Source organism: Fonsecaea pedrosoi (genome assembly GCF_000835455.1).
Source record: "Fonsecaea pedrosoi CBS 271.37 unplaced genomic scaffold supercont1.1, whole genome shotgun sequence".
Classification (NCBI taxonomy): Eukaryota; Fungi; Ascomycota; class Eurotiomycetes; order Chaetothyriales; family Herpotrichiellaceae; genus Fonsecaea; species Fonsecaea pedrosoi.
Window position 1 is genome coordinate 1062247 of NW_013550615.1, and position 15545 is coordinate 1077791.

At 52.1% G+C, this 15545-nt stretch overlaps 5 protein-coding genes across 5 annotated transcripts; 3 read left to right on the forward strand and 2 right to left on the reverse strand.

Annotated features, from left to right (window-relative positions):
• Positions 1 to 288: 288 nt before the first annotated feature.
• Z517_00379 (uncharacterized protein) lies at positions 289 to 3227 on the reverse strand (the record flags this gene model as incomplete). Its single annotated transcript, XM_013433345.1, has 2 exons — positions 289 to 642; positions 693 to 3227. The coding sequence occupies 2 exons, from the start codon at positions 3225 to 3227 to the stop codon at positions 289 to 291; spliced, it is 2889 nt and encodes a 962-aa protein (XP_013288799.1).
• Positions 3228 to 5086: 1859 nt separating this feature from the next.
• Positions 5087 to 5788, reverse strand: Z517_00380 (uncharacterized protein; the record flags this gene model as incomplete). Its single annotated transcript, XM_013433346.1, has 1 exon — positions 5087 to 5788. One exon carries the CDS (start codon positions 5786 to 5788, stop codon positions 5087 to 5089), a length of 702 nt encoding a protein of 233 aa, XP_013288800.1.
• Positions 5789 to 7128: 1340 nt separating this feature from the next.
• On the forward strand, positions 7129 to 7653 carry Z517_00381 (uncharacterized protein; the record flags this gene model as incomplete). The annotated part of the gene is made up of 1 exon (XM_013433347.1): positions 7129 to 7653. One exon carries the CDS (start codon positions 7129 to 7131, stop codon positions 7651 to 7653), a length of 525 nt encoding a protein of 174 aa, XP_013288801.1.
• A 934-nt stretch (positions 7654 to 8587) lies between these two features.
• Positions 8588 to 11341, forward strand: Z517_00382 (uncharacterized protein; the record flags this gene model as incomplete). The annotated part of the gene is made up of 1 exon (XM_013433348.1): positions 8588 to 11341. The coding sequence occupies one exon, from the start codon at positions 8588 to 8590 to the stop codon at positions 11339 to 11341; it is 2754 nt and encodes a 917-aa protein (XP_013288802.1).
• Positions 11342 to 12331: 990 nt separating this feature from the next.
• On the forward strand, positions 12332 to 14896 carry Z517_00383 (uncharacterized protein; the record flags this gene model as incomplete). The annotated part of the gene is made up of 4 exons (XM_013433349.1): positions 12332 to 12383; positions 12629 to 12781; positions 13039 to 13643; positions 13697 to 14896. 4 exons carry the CDS (start codon positions 12332 to 12334, stop codon positions 14894 to 14896), a joined length of 2010 nt encoding a protein of 669 aa, XP_013288803.1.
• Between the last annotated feature and the right edge of the window lie 649 nt (positions 14897 to 15545).

The following is a 15545-nucleotide window of genomic DNA, read 5'->3' on the forward strand; positions in this document are numbered from 1 at the left end:
GATATCTATCGATCGATCAATCAATCAATCGAGTTCACTGCTCATCCCCAAGATTCGCTACACGTCATTTCTCGCGTGGTTGTGTCGAGGGTAAGGGAGCCCAAAAAGGAAAGACCTTCATTCATGCAATAGAACGCACATGATGCAATAATGCATAATAGAATGCGGACATAAAAATCGCTTGCGTAGCTTGGAAACCCTGTTGGGCGCAGCACAAAAATGGCAAAGCAAAAGATGGCGTAAATCACACACACACACACACACACTCTCTCTCTCTCTCAAATCTCTTCATCGGACTAGCTTCGTTCCTGAGCTGACGACGACGAATTCCACGTCTCGGCCCATGGATCGCCACCGCTCAATCCCACCGCTGACCAGCCAGGGCTGCAGGTTCTTGCACTGGCTCACGTCAAAGAGTTTGAGTTTCTGGCAGCCCTCGACCACACTCTGAACCCCAAGCCCTGTGACGCGAACACATCCTCGAACTGCGAGCTCGCGAAGGGAGGTCAGGTGAAGGCCGATTGACCGTAAGCTAGGGTCGGAAACAGCGCTGCCGCAAAAGGAGAGGTTCAGGTGTGTCAGATTCGGACAGCCCAAGGCAATCACCTCGGTCGCTGTGTCAGACAGTGCGCAGCAAAAGGACTAAGAGGCGTCAATTAGCCAAACACCTTTACAAGAACATCGGCACTCACCAGGTCAAGCTGCCTCAGACCACTACCCGCTCCATTGACGAGCCATACGATGCTCTGATCACTGAGATATGTGCAGTCGGCCAAACACAGCTTCCTCAGCCGCTCGAACTTGACATTGCCCCAGAATTGAAACCCAGCATCGGTTATGGTTGTACACCGCGTCAAATCCATCGAAACGATCCGATCGTGCGCATGCGTTGCGATGTGGGCCATGGTCCGATCAGTGATGTGTTTGCAGTAGCTTAGAGTGATAGAACTCAGCTCTGGACATCCAATCACCGTCCCGGGGGGAGGTTGCTGCGGAGGAGCGTTGTTACTGAGTTTGGTGTTGAGTACAGGACGGTGGGAGTTGACTTTTGTGCGGTTGCTAGGCGTTGGAGGTTGTGCGGTGACCACCCAACCAACTATTCTCGCCAGCAATGTGTCGCTGACTTTTCGGCAATTACTCAGGTCGACTTCTTTGAGCCCACGAGCTTTGTTCGCCATCTCCAAAATCGCCGGAGCAGTGACATCCCACACGCTCTTCATACGCCAACCCTGCACATTGGCTCCGCATGTGTTGACCAACGCGGAAAAGCCTTCATCAGTGATGTGAAAGCAGTTGCTGATGTCAACGAACCTGGGTCTTTCTGCAACAAACGGACAAATGCGGCTGATTAGTATGTCGTCGGTGATTTTCCGATTATAGCGGGATAGGTCAAGATGATGAAGGAGATTAGGCGCAGTACTAAGAACATTCTGCCAGTGGAGGGACACTCCTTGTAAGCGCATCAAGTCGTGCAGGTCGAGATATTCGAGAATCAGCGGCAGCAGTCTATCAGGTATCCTTCCCCGATTCAGGCCGCGGCTCGACCGTGGTCGGGGTTTGGGTCGACTCCCGGGAGACAAAGGATCCGAGAATGGAAAGCCGCTGCTGCCTTTGTACTCGGATGTAGGGGATGGGGTTCCGGATACTGAGCTTCGGGGGGATGGGTGGGTTGTGGTAGTAGGTGATGATCGAGGCGACCGGCGTCTCTGATCTTTAGATGGCTCGTCGGGCGGCGGTGGAGCAAGAGAACCTCTTCTTGATCTTGATCTGACCTTTTCTAGGCCCTCGCTCAAGAAAGGATCGGGGTCTGAAGGTTCAAGGGTGTTGTTCGGTTCGTCCGTCGCAACAATTGGTGTAGAAGCACTGATCTCTGTGTCTGTGAACGTCACTCGAGGCCCAGTAACGACTTTCCTCTGCCTCATTTCTTTCGAGTCCCGGATTTCAAGATCATGAATATCAGGTGTTGTGTCGGCATCGTTCATGATAACATCATTATCCGATGCCAACTGTAATCGGTGCTTCGCAGTCTCCTCAATCTGCCGCAGCACACTCGTTGGACAGCGGTGCCAAAAATCCGCCAGTACATTTTCCGAGATCATCAAGCATTCAACTTGGGTTACCGATCGCACAGTAGCTGTCCGACGATCTGCGAGCGACAGACTTACGACCTCACCAAAGTATTGTCCTGGCCGGAGCCGAGCTATCACCCGTGGGGTACCCAGCACGCCGTTGGGTTCTCCGGCTTTGTGTGGCTTGGGAGACGACACATTTCTCTCATCCAACACCTCAACCTCCCCACGGACAATGAAATAGACCTCGCGACCTCGAGTGTCTTGTTTGATGATGTCTGTAAACGGTGCAAAGCTTCTGGGTTGGGCACTGAGACCGAGAAAGTGGAGAATATCCGAAGGCAGAGAGGCAAACAACGGCAGTTCCTTCAAGGTCGCGCGGATGTTAACGAGACCATGTCCCAATGCGCTTGCTGTTGACACCTCATTTGTTCCGGGGCTGGGAGATTTGCGCCGCTTGTTCGAGCTGGTGACACTGCCGTCATTGTCTCTCATATATATATCCTCGCCAACTGTCGTTCTGGCTCTCTTAGAGCCTCTTCTTTCGTGATTCGGGACGTCTTCCATGCCGAGCAGCACTTGTCTCTTTTTCTTCTCCAGCTGCGTCAGCCGTTCCAAGGCCTCGTCTCGAATAGCATGTTCCACATCGGGATATTTCGGTAGTATCTTTTTCAGGTCCTCCTTCTTCAGCGCCAGCACCATGCATCTTGTTCGCGCAACCACTGTTGCAGTGCGAGGACGTTCCATAAGGATCCCGATTTCTCCAAAGAAGGCACCGGGTTTTAGTTCAGCAAAGGTGCTTTCGCCGTCCCGAGATGTAACAGCAACAGCGCCCCGGACAAGCCAATACATGGCCTTGGCATCTTCACCTTCGGTGATGATGTAGTCATTTGTGTTGTGCAGCTGGGGTTTGAGGAGGAGACCAATGTCGGCGAGGAAGTCATCGGAGGTGGCTTGGAATAGAGGAAATGAACGAATGCGGTCGATCAAATCTAACGGCATACCCTGTATCTGAGAGGTTGCTAGAGGGGATTGTCTGGCAGGTCTTGACGGATTGATCTTGGAGTCAAAACTGCGGACCAAGGAGACTTCTGCGGAAGGAGGAGAGGCCGTGCGGCCATGGTAGGGTGACAGGGCTCGTCCATGATGTCGTCGCATGTTTGCTGGAGGGGTTGTTGAATCTGAGCGCGTGTCCACGCGAAATGAACTACTGCTCTTGGTGCACTGCCCCTCATCCCATGTTTCTCACACGTACTGTGCGACGCCACCTTTTGAGTACGACTGGGTCAAAATCTGAGGTAGATAAAGACCAGATCTGCAAGATAAACCGCTTTGTTCGGCTCCACCAGGAGCGTCTGCGAATTCGCTGGCTTAGTAACACCAGAATCTGGGATGGCACGAGGGCTTCGGCACCGGCAGGTTGCAAGGAGGGCGCAGGGAAGGTTTTCGCAATCGTACTTGTGACGACTTCGGGTTGTCAAATCTTGGGGAATGCGGTGGGTCGGCAAAGGTGGAATAGAGGGTCGTGGAGTCTCGATATTGATGATAACCTGAGGGCTTTACCGATATCTGAAAAACGCTGCAGATGTTTTGATAAATAGTGCTGGAGGGAAAGTCCGCATCCGACACAGATGATCTCAAATGGAAACAAGCGTGAGAAACGAGCGAAGCAAAGCACGATTCAAGAGACGTGCAGCTGTCGGCCGCAGGTTTCAAGCCAGGGTCCCGTCTATCCATGAAGGTGGTGGGCTGTGGATGGCGGCCCTGGCGGGGAACCGCATATCCATCTTGGAGAAGCACACTAGACGATGTTTCGAGAAAACAGATGGAAGGGTTGGGAGGCGCCGCTTGGGGACTGATTTGGATCAAAGAGATTAGCACGAGCCGGCCCAAAGCCTCCCTGTAGCTAAGCCGGCAAAACGGCCCATCTCGTCCTCTTCTTTGACTTTTGGTGTAATTGCATGATAGAATGCCCCGAAATTTGTTGCCTCGTATCTACTCGTGTGCTCCTCCACATTCCAAGCTTGGTGATACCACCGATGGGAAAACTGAGCCACGAATACGGAGGTGTCCATAATGCATGGGAAAACAAGGTGCAAGGCGGGCAGAAACGCCTTCAGTCGCACATTGACAGTGATGACGGCACCACGGGATAGAACAAGATGCGTCAGCAAGGCCAAAGCGGTTGAGTGACTGCCTCGTAGGTTGGTAGGTATGGCGCAATCCCGGTCAACGGCCTGGGAAAACAACTAGAGACGGCCGCTTACTCTTACATTAGCACATTACATGTAGGTACCTACCTATTCGCTAGGTAAGCAACCATCAAAGTTGAAATTCAAGCCTAAGCGACCCAACCATAGTTAGGCCGTGCAGGCACCTGGTTCTAACTCGCAATCTCATGGATTTGTGCCCGGAAGGCCCTGCAAAGCCTAGGGACGGCGCCCAAAACGGGAGTGCCGTCCCCATCTGGTCTATACTGGCTTTACCCAGTTGGAGGGTCTATGTGCGGGAACTCCCTCAACTTGCACTAGAACACGTCCAGAAGCATCGCTTGAGTGCAGCGAGTGGCTGCTGAAGAGAAATCTTTCAGCCTTGCGCCCACCATCACTGCCCGTATCTAATGAGAAACCCGTTCCAGATTGGCCTCTGTCCCTCCTCCAGCTGTTGATATGTGAGATTGTCTTTCCATCTCAAGGCACGAGATCGTCCTTCTGGGTGCAGGCCCGAAGCAAAATCAGTGGCTTTCGCTGTCATAACATAGCGGCCACCAACATTCTCTACGATTGGATGCGGGCCTAGAGAAGCAGTGAGTCTCACTCATCAGCTGGCTCATTCCTCATCGACTGTGCCTGTGAGATTTTGAAGTTTGCTTCCCAGCCTGGCAGGTTGCCGATACATGATTGCCGTCAGAGTTGAAGCAGCGGTAAGTATGGAGGAATGCTGCTCGTCATCTGGTAAGAGGACCGTAAACCTCTTGTTGTTGCTGTTCTTCTGAAGTAGTCCAGTCTCCAGTCTTCTCACCCCCAAAGCTTTCTCCTCAACCATGAGATGTATGCTGGTGGATTTCCTCTAATCGATGCTGCCAGATCTTGCACCAGGCCATAGGCTAGTGATAGTCTCAGAGCACTCCTGGCAGTTTGAGCAGCAGCAAAATGATCGAGCCCTCGTTTCCAGCTGTAGATACCGGCCAGAGTCATCCCAGCGATAACTGTACTTCCAAAGTCCCTTTGTCCAATTGCAACATCGTCGTCCCCTCTTGCGAAGAGACGAGCTCTGGACAGATCAACCATCTCTTCTGTGACCATGAACATAGTGGCCCAGCCTGTACATACAGATCCGAAGCGGACCCCTTCCTTAATACCGCCGAGCATCGCGTGATAGTTTTTGGACTTTTGATATAGAAACCATCCGGTTTGGGTTGTTGGGAGCCGGTGTGCGTTTTCAGCTCTATACCGATATGCGCCTTTTGTAGCGCCTTGGGAAGCGCCGAGACTGAAGCCGCAAGCAAAGGATGCCAACATCAAGGTAGGGGCGCGGAGGACCAATGGGATCGACAGTCGTTCGTTTGGCCATCCTGTAAACCTGACCAACGCATCCTCCTCCTTTGTTTCCTTTATGGGCTCTGGGCTTAGCGAGGGGAGAGGCAGCGCAGGCTCTCCATGAGAGAGTACTTGAAGATCGTCTTTGTCGTCGGTCTGGGAGGGTTTGAATGGCCACATGCTGGTAAGGTCTCTTTAAAGCCGGTGATGGCTGCGACTTTGATCTTCTGCCTTGAATGTCCGGTCTCACAAACGTCAAGTCCAATCTGCTCTCAACTTTGGCTTCAATGTCTTGGACATACTGGCCGTACTCTTCACAACCGGGGCGCAGCACACTGAAGATGAGTTAATAAACAGGGTGTGCTCGATACAGAATGCAGGTCTAGAACAAAGCTTTGTCCCAAATCGTGTGGAAGTTGGCGCAGTTTATGGACATTAATTATTTGTTGTCAGACAAGTCCGAATTTGCTCCGCTTATTTTCTGCGGCAGAGCCCAAGCCTCTGAATTAGCCTTGCTTGTTTTACTTTTGACTCTCGCCTGTTCTCTCAAATGCTGCTATCGAATTGGAACTCAAGAAGAGGCATCATGCTTTATAGTAGCTATGACCTTTTGATTGTCCATTACTTCCTGGGCTGCGCACAGTCCGAATCGTTCGGTGACTATTCTTATCCCTTTAAACGGCACTAAGACGCTGGATTCAGCCTCTGCTTCCCACAGAGGGATTGTTCTTCCTGCGAGGTTCGCTTTGAGGAAATCGAGGCGCTGAGGTACAGCCACAACTTCATCGCGCGTCGCGACCAGCGATGGGCGAAGATGAAGGTATCTTCACTAAAGAAGTTGAAAGCTTGTACCATACTTGTAATGGTGGAAAACACTGTATAGCAGAGGCTGCAATGGTTATGAGCCCCTGCTTGTTGGGAACAGATTGACACTCGCCCAGTTTTCATACCTTGTCAATGCGTGATTATTGCAGTTCGGAAAAGCACGAGTAGAGCCATATGAAGTTCCCACTTATCCACGACAATATCATTCAATAAGCCTGAGCGAGCTTGACAGTTTTCCTATGATCAGAGGTAGACGTTGAGCTGGCACTGAAAACGGCGCTTAGGCACGCGTGACAAGAACAAAGGTATCGCGACCCTTTGAGATGATTTTCTTCTGTTATCAACTTCTTCTGGGTTCAAAGCCGGTGCTATCCAGCGGTACCAGCTTGTATCTTTAGCCTCAGCTGTAAGTTCCAAGAAGGGAGTTTCAGCCTCGTGAAATGATAAGACTCTACCCCGCATTCACTTTTGGTGGCTGAGGCGCGTCAGTCGCGCTTCACCCTCGAAATTTTGGCTTTCAAGCCTAATAACTCTTGGTTGCTTTTCCCACGCGGCTGACAGCTTGATCAAGGTGTTAAGCAGCTCAACTCCGCTCACCTTTCTACTTTCTCATCTTCCGTTTGACGCTGGAGGCTGAAGCCGCCTATCCACACCGCCCACTGCTCGTGGCAAAGGACCGCGGCATCGCATCAAAGATGACACTCGTGTCCCAGAAGGATCTGGCGGAACTGCCTACGCCGGACATGATAACCCTTCTCTTCAAGTGCCACAAGTCCACAACCGCGCTATCTGTTTTACCAACCAGACCGTTTATCGAAATAAAAGTTCTCCTGCTCGCAGCCCTTGAATCACGCAACTTGAAGACATTGCCAGACTCCAGCGCGCCCCTCCCAAACGACCCAGAAGAGTTGGAATTTGGCGTGTTAGCAGACAAAAAAGATCCGAGTAAAGGTTGGATTCTCTTGGATGTCAAGGAGCAAGAGATCACTGGTCCTAAAGACAATAAAAAGAAAGCCGGCGGAAAACAATCCATTTTCAATCAGAACCCGCTTGGGGCTGGTCTGGGCGATGGAGCTTGGATAGCATACCGAGCAAAGGTGAAGCAGAAAGAACCACAAATGGAAGAGGAAGATCACGAAGGTGGTACTCCAGACATCCAGATAGACGAGGATCCTGGATTCGATGTGATAATTCCAAGTTTCGAGGACGAGACTGATTGATATTGCACCCCTGAGAGTCTTTGCTGCCAAGTATTCGCACGTCGCAGCCACCAAAATTACGAGGCACCGCCTTAGCAGTACCGCTGTCCGCACCATTAAAGCGAATGGAATTGACTGGTCGAAGAAACATGATCAACTGATTGAAGGTGGACGACGGATTATTTGTCCAGTGGCAGGTCCTGTACGAGCCCAACACAAAGTGGAAGGATGCTGTCTCCGGCGCCGTTCTGTGTCTGGTAACATCCTCGGGAAGATGGATTTCGGCCCCCATCGAGCTTATGCATCTAGTAAAGTCGACGAAGTGATAGTCAGGACTTAGTCTTGCGAAGTGCTTGCTGAGTGCATTGGCCAGAGAACGCAATTTGAGGGCGGGATTCTAAAGTCACTCGACCTCGCAAAAAATGGATGCGGCTGCCGTTGAAAGGCGTTGTGCTATATCTGGAAGCTTCAAAACGGCTGCCCCCCGACGGTTTCTGGGATAGGGCTGAAGGGGCTGACAGGCGAGTGACACTTTTGACATAAGTTCAGGTACTCCGTACTATGAGCTTGGGTTGGCCTGGACTAGCCATGAAACAGATACCAGTGAGAGTTTAAGAGTTGCACAGCTTCAAAGGCAGCCAAAACTAGTTAAGCAGCTAGAACAGCACCTCAATCCTTTATTGGGCGAATGGATGTCATTAAGCAGATTCCAATCCGGGACGCAGAGAGGCTGAACGGCTGCATGTCTTGACTATTGGGTGCAGCGCAGGCCCCTCAGGCTTGGGAGGCGTTTTCCTTTCCATCCCTCCCATAATCAAAGGGTCAGCCCGCTTCCATTATTTTGCGTCGAGCACTGCGGCTGACACTTTATTTGCCCTTTGAGTTGTTTCCATAACACGCAGTCCGAGAATACGCTGTAGCACCTTTCGATCCCCTCGCGGCGGATGCGGTTTCAATGCAGCGGCTTTTCAAGACCAACAAGTCGCAGGCCTCCATAGAAGACCCTCAGACACACCCTGATCCACATCTGCATCAGCAGCAACCGCAACAGCCCCAATCTCAGCACCAAGGACGTCAACAACCTTACTTCGACCCTCAGCAACAGCATCAGCAGCACCAACTCTATCCTCAGCAGTCTTCGCAACCGCATCAAGTGAACGATCTCCATTATCAGGGGCAAGCCGCGGATTCCCTGTCCCAACCTCAACCTCAAGCTGCCCCTCCCCACCCGGGACGCACCCAAAGTGCTCGCAGTTCGTCCATCCCGGACGTGTATGGAAGCCAAAGGCCGCAAGTAAACATTGTGCCTCCGCTGTCCCAGCAGCAAGCCTTCATTCCCGAAGGCCCAGCTCCCATACCGGGGCAGACGACGTTTGGCCAATCGAGGCAGGTTCGAACCCTAGAAGACAAGGAGCACAAACGATCTAAGCGCAGTTTCATCACGAGCTTGATCAAAGACAAGAGCAAGGACGAAGACAAGCAGAGGGAAAAGGAAAAAGAAAACGGTCCGCCTGAGCGCAAACCTCTTGGACGATCAAGTTCGGTACATCTTTTGAGGAAGTCGCATCCTCCTGAACTCATAACCCGCGACCAATATTCAACTCAGACCTCGCCGCAATCTCAGCACCCTGCCAGACATTCGACATATTACCCTGCCCCACCATCGACAGAAGCCTCGGCCGCACCTATAGACCAGACCCCGGATCAAGCCCAATACGAGCAATACCAGAGACCTCAGGCCCAATTTGACTCTCCACAAAGCCAGTTAACGCATCAATCCGTCGACTACGCTGAAGACGCTCCGCACTTCAGCCCCCAACACGAGCAGTACCAGGCATATCACCAGAACGAGTCTGCCAGCACTTCGGAACACTACCTGCCATACCAACCTCAGAAGTCTCGATCCAACAACGCAGAGTCGGACCCGTATCACCACCTTCGACCACCCTCACAGGCATCTCTGGGCCCTCCTTCTCCTATCAATACCCCGGCTCATCCTCAAATTATCCAAGACTCTCGCCCTTCTACGGCCGCAACCAATCGTTTTTCCTCGCAGTCAGCCACTCAAGGCCAACAGCCACTCCAGACCACCATGGCAAGAGGCGACCCGCCCAATGGGGGCATTCGCCAGCAGTTATCTCAGAGAGAGCCCCGGTCCGATGACCAGAATCAGTATCAAAGCCAAAGCCAAGCGGACCCAAGGGTGAGGATGTCTCAGCAAGCTGCTTCTGAGCAAGGTCGAAGCACACCTCCCCCGAGAAGCCGGGAAGATATCAGCCAATTAGACTATAATCAGCTACTCCAACGTCACGAGGAGTTACAGGCGAAATATTCCAAGGTCAAGCGCTATTACTTTGAACAGCAGGCTCAAGTCACGCAGCTTCAAAATACTGTAGCAACCCAGCGGCTTTCCATGTCCAAAACGTCCCTTGACGATGCCCAATATACGGCGAGATTCGAACGTCTTAGTCAAGCGATCAACAACCTTTCCTTCAATATCCGGAAGAATTGGCGGGCAATCCCACCATGGCTGCGACATGTGTGCAACCAGGATGCTCACACTGTTGGCACGAAAGAAATGACTGCGATAGGACGAGCTTGTATTACTCGGTGGCTTTACGAGAGCATCTTCCAGCACACGTTTCATCCTGGCATTGAGCCATCCTTATCTGCGCAGTTGAAGCACATCGAACATAACCTGCGTCGTGGGGGCCACGCTGGTTCTCTCTTGACAGACGAGCAGCGGGACGATCTGACAACCAAAATCACAGCCTGGCGACTCACGACCATTGAAGGGTTGCAGGATGTGCTCAATTCGTCGCAAGTGGAACATTACACAGAAACTATGAACAAGCACTATACCCATCAGCTCACCGAATCACTGAAAGCAAATTTGACGGATCCCCCACCCCCCGGGCTTGTCGAGGGGGTTGGCATGATTGTTGGACAAGCCATTGGCATTGCGTCCAATATCCCGCTGGAGTCGCGAGAGATCTGTATCGAATATTTCATGCCTGGGACTCCTGTGAATGAGACTTATATGAAAATCGAGCCACAAATCGTTGCCTTGACCAACCCTGGTCCAGACGAACGAGTGCTCCAACAACAAGCGGCTCAAGCCAAGGCTCAAGAACAGGCGCGACCACAGGAAGAGGGTGATCAGATGAGCACGGCCAGCACAGACGATGGACCACGAGACCGGGACGTAGAGGCTGAGATTCGTGAAGCCGCTGGCAAAGCTGCGTCGCAAGCTGCCCAGCCCGCAGGGGCGGGAGGCCAACAAGGACGAAATGAAAGCGGTACGGGCACCAGCAGCCAAACGACCGTCAAGGGTGTAAGCGAGAAACACTCGAAAAAGTCAAGTTTCCTAGGCGGTTTCGTCAACAAGAAGCCCTCGATATCGGCGCGTGGTGAGGGCCGTTCTGAAGGTAATCCTTCTTCTGGAAACGACGGCGACGATCAACGTGGGCATGTCAGAAACAGCATGGCAGTCGACCCGGCACAACTGGCTCCTCCACCTGGCGCAAACGAGGGCCGGATCAGATTTGCGGCTTTCGTGGCGGTCGAGGTTAGAGGGAAGGGACCGACATCTGCTACATCGGGAGGTGGAGGGAACAATGGAAAAGAGCCTGGATCCGCGGGTGCAGCAGGATCGACCCCGCAATCTGCAGTGAATGTTCTATTCAAGGCACCAGTCTACGAATTCTAAGGTTTCTCTGTGAGCCCAGTACGGAACGTGGGAGACCGGGTAGGAGGAACAGTGGATGGTGAAGGGAAAGGGGAAGGGGAAGGGAAACGGGATGAGGAGCTGGAGCGAACACAGACACCCCTTTCATTTTTTGGTTGTACTCGCAATCTTTTTCTCGTTTCCATCTTGGACTATGTAGCGTCGCCATATCTCATACAATTTTGTTGACAAGTAGTTGAGCGAAAAAAAGATCGGAGGACGATGTGTGGGATGATATATGGGCATATGGGCACTAAAAATCTATTTCCATGGTAGGCAGCGTGGCAGCCACGCGCAGGATCTTTCCAGGGATGAAACTCGTCATTCATTCGCTTAGGCAGAGTCAGAGGTGCCTAGACAAAAGGCCACGAGTACGGGGTAATCGAGCAAGTGGCAAACCCCTGGACAAGTTGCACCATTACCAAGTACTGCCACCACAGTAACTACCATTATTACCCTTGGTGTTGGGCACCGTTTCCACCACTTCCCAGCCCATCATTAATAGCCATTAATGAACCTGACCCTTTTCCATCATTGCCTGATTCATGGCGGGGTCAAGGCAGCAAAAAATCCTTGTGTGATCAAAAGGATGATTTTTCCACTCCCACCTTGTGTGGTGACCGGGCGCACACACACACCCCCCGTGCGGTTCCCCAGACTCTCTCGCTCTCTCACCCTTCGGTCAAACTAGTTAATAGCATGCATGTCCATTGCGCTTCCACCCCCAGCATCGACCTCAATTGCCTTTACAGCACGCTAGAGGCAAACTTCCCCGTTGTCCTTCCCGTTTTTTCACTTATACTTTCTCTTTTTCTCGCATAATACCATAAGATGGCTTCCTAACGAGTCCTTGTCCACTTTCTCTTTGTCCTACGGGGTCCGATTCCCGCCAGGTCTCTATGCCAGCGTCAACGAATAAGATCGAGGATCCATGTCAGGAATGTCGTGGTATGTCCCCATTCTGTTCCCGAGATGCGGGCTGGCTTGTTGACTGATGGCTGTCCCCAAGACCGCCATCTCAAATGTAAGTTCCGCTACTGACAGTCCGCCTGCGTCTGTCTTCACATCTCGCCGCGCCGTCTGCTCCGACTCCAGCTACTTGCGCTGCTCCTGCTCATCGCCTTCTCCATCCTGCGCATGGCTGTTCTGCACGATGGCTTCCTGACGTGCCACAAGAACCACCTTTTCTCACCGCCATGACCATCCCCAGCCCGACCCCCTCCTTCAGGTGGACGGTACTTCTGCCGTGAACCAGGCTGACAACCCCAGGCGACGACAACTATCCAAAGTGCAAACAATGTGAACGACTTGGAGAGAGATGCCGGCGCGGGAAGGGCAAGCTCAAATTCCGGGTCGGCTCCAGCGCAAGATATGATGCCTCCTTTTCCAAAGATCAAACATGGCTCGAGCAGACCAAGAATGGTAAGTCTGTGTAACCAGCGCCGCAAATTTTTCTCACCTCAGGGAACTGGCACCTCGGAAAGAGGGGTCTCGTCAAAAGCCGTACTGCTGCCATGTCTAATCACGCACAATACCATCACCAAGCTGTTCATGTCACACTGCTCGAGGGCTTTGCTGGCAGAAGCTACTGATGCTGTGTCCCCATTCATGCCACTCAGGGCCGGCCACCCACTGCTGGCTGGTCCTATCACCTCGCATGCTGACATGTCTCTTAACAGCCAAGTTCCAATTCGTCGACCAAGGCCCGGAGTTGGAAAACTACTACTCCCAGGACGACCTCCTGGTGCCGAGCACCAAAGCAAATGCTCAAGAAGAGAGACAGGAAACTGCCTCTAGGCCACCCAAGCGTCTCGAGTCATCGATTGACACCGAGCTGTCGCCAACAGTGCGCAGCGCTGTCTCTACCGATCTGCCAGCTTTCTTAGTGCCTTTCAATCCCCACCATGAGTCGGTCTTGGTTCATTCTCCCATCAAACGGAGAAGGACAGCGGACACGATTCCCCCAGATTATCTGACCCACCCAAACCGATCGCCCTACACCGCGTACGACCCCATTCGGTCTCAATATCGAATTTACGACTCTCCCAAGGTCTATGGCCCTACCAGCCCGGACGGGTTTGCGTATATGCCCGAACAACATCAGGTCCCCAAAGTAGTAGAGGCCGAGTACCAACGCCTGGCAGACTCGGCCGCCGCTACCATCCCAGATGACTCACTACTATCTCCGGCCATCTGGAAAGAAGAGTTCTTCTGGCCGAACCAATACACCACCACTCAATGTGCCTGTTTGATGCGATACTACATTGAACATCTCGCGCCATGGGTAGGTGATGTAACTCCAACCTGAATGTCTGTTGGCAGAGCTGATCAAACGAGTTCGACGTGGGAGATCCTGCGAGACATTTCACGCTGGCCGTTCCTCAACGCGCCAGACGATGCCCTCCACTACTCAACGCCATTTTCACCCTGGCAGCAAGACACCTTGCTTCCATCCCTCAGTTCAAGACGTCAGACGATATGATCGAGTATCAAAACATACTCCTTCCCAAATTGACCGAGGAAACTGCCGTCAAATATCATAATGCGTGTATTGCGTACCTCATCAAACTATCCAGCGACTCGGAGCACGTTCGAGACGAAAACTTACTTGCGGCCGCCGTCATCCTGCGCTATTATGAAGAGATTGATCCGTCGCTTACCAATGAAGATAGCAAGACTCTGATCCACACCTTTACACTATTTGCAAACGCTCAGGCGAGTCCTTATGCTTTTATGATGGACGTTGACAAACATCCCGAGTATCTCAGACCAGGGTCTTCTATCGGGCTATTTGAAAACGCCCTTGCTTATCTGGAGAGCTTTCAACATGCTTCATTTCGAGTTGCTCTGCGTCAAGAGTTGACCATTGCCTTCTTGAGGCAAAGACCTGTTCGACTGCCCTTGGAAACCTGGACCATCCTGCAGGGGTTTGACAAAGCAGAGGACTTTATCTGGTCTGATCGACACCTTTACCATTGTGCCAAAGTCCTACAATTCTGCTTTGGTGCCGACAGCGGCACGGGCAAGACTCAGATCGAACGATGGAATGAGCTCCGCGACTTTGAGATGCAATGGGACCAATACAAGCCTTTATCATTCGCGCCTATCCACCATCAGCCGCCTGATCGCCAAAAGGGAAAATGTCTCCCACAGATTTGGTACATGGCCGAGGTCCACGCCACGGGGTTGTTGGCTCTAGACCTGGCCCGAATTCTGTTGACGGTGTACAATCCAAATATACCGCGAATCGGCCCTGGGGCCACAGCTCATCAAAAGAGAATTACGGATGAAGTGCATGACATAGTGATTCGACTCTGTGGGACTGCCATGTCTCTGGGAGGGACGACGGCATCAAATGCTTCCTCACAGCCTGCGATGGTACAGGCGTACATGGCGGTGGTTGTTTGTGGGGAGTACTTTTCGGATCCCCTGGAACAACAGGCGCTGATGGGTATTTTGGACAGGTTGAAGGATGAACATGGTTGGCCCACCGACAAAACTGCTATGCAATTGAAAAGGGAATGGGGATGGATCTGATGGATCCGGATTGTGTTTTCTGTACCGGGGTGCTTTGTTTGTTTGTCTCGGGCAGCATTTGAACGTTATGTGTAAAGGAAAATATCTACTTGTCCGAGGTTCAGAGCAAGGACTGTATGGGAAATTATGGGATGGACGAAAGCGTATGATGTGTGCACGGACTATGAGGTACCTAAAAGATCAATGGGAATTTTGGGAGGGAAAGGACAAGGAACAGGAATGGAACACGCAAGGATAGGCTCTATGTGATGAGAATTGAGACTTTCTTCCACTTACAAATGCACCGAAAGGGCCGACCTGGAGAAGACGGTTGGGCGTATGATTACCGATCACCAGGTGAAAGCATGAACTTGTGGAGCAGAAGCAGCAGAAGCGACGAGTAGTTGCTCGTATTAGCCTCACTTAGTCCAATGGCTGAGACGCCCAATTGGCCCAGACGGTCAACGACGGTATCAAGACATTGACTTGAAAATGCCGTCATCGAAAGGTCCAGATACCCAGCGAGCCAGACTGCGATCCCTTCTATACTGCCACCAGTGACACGCTGCCAACTGCGTTCAAGCTGCCCCTCTCTTCAGAACCCCTCTCCTCTCCATCTCCATCCTCCATCGACGTGCCCGCGACTCATTACTAATTGATGGTGAGAGGG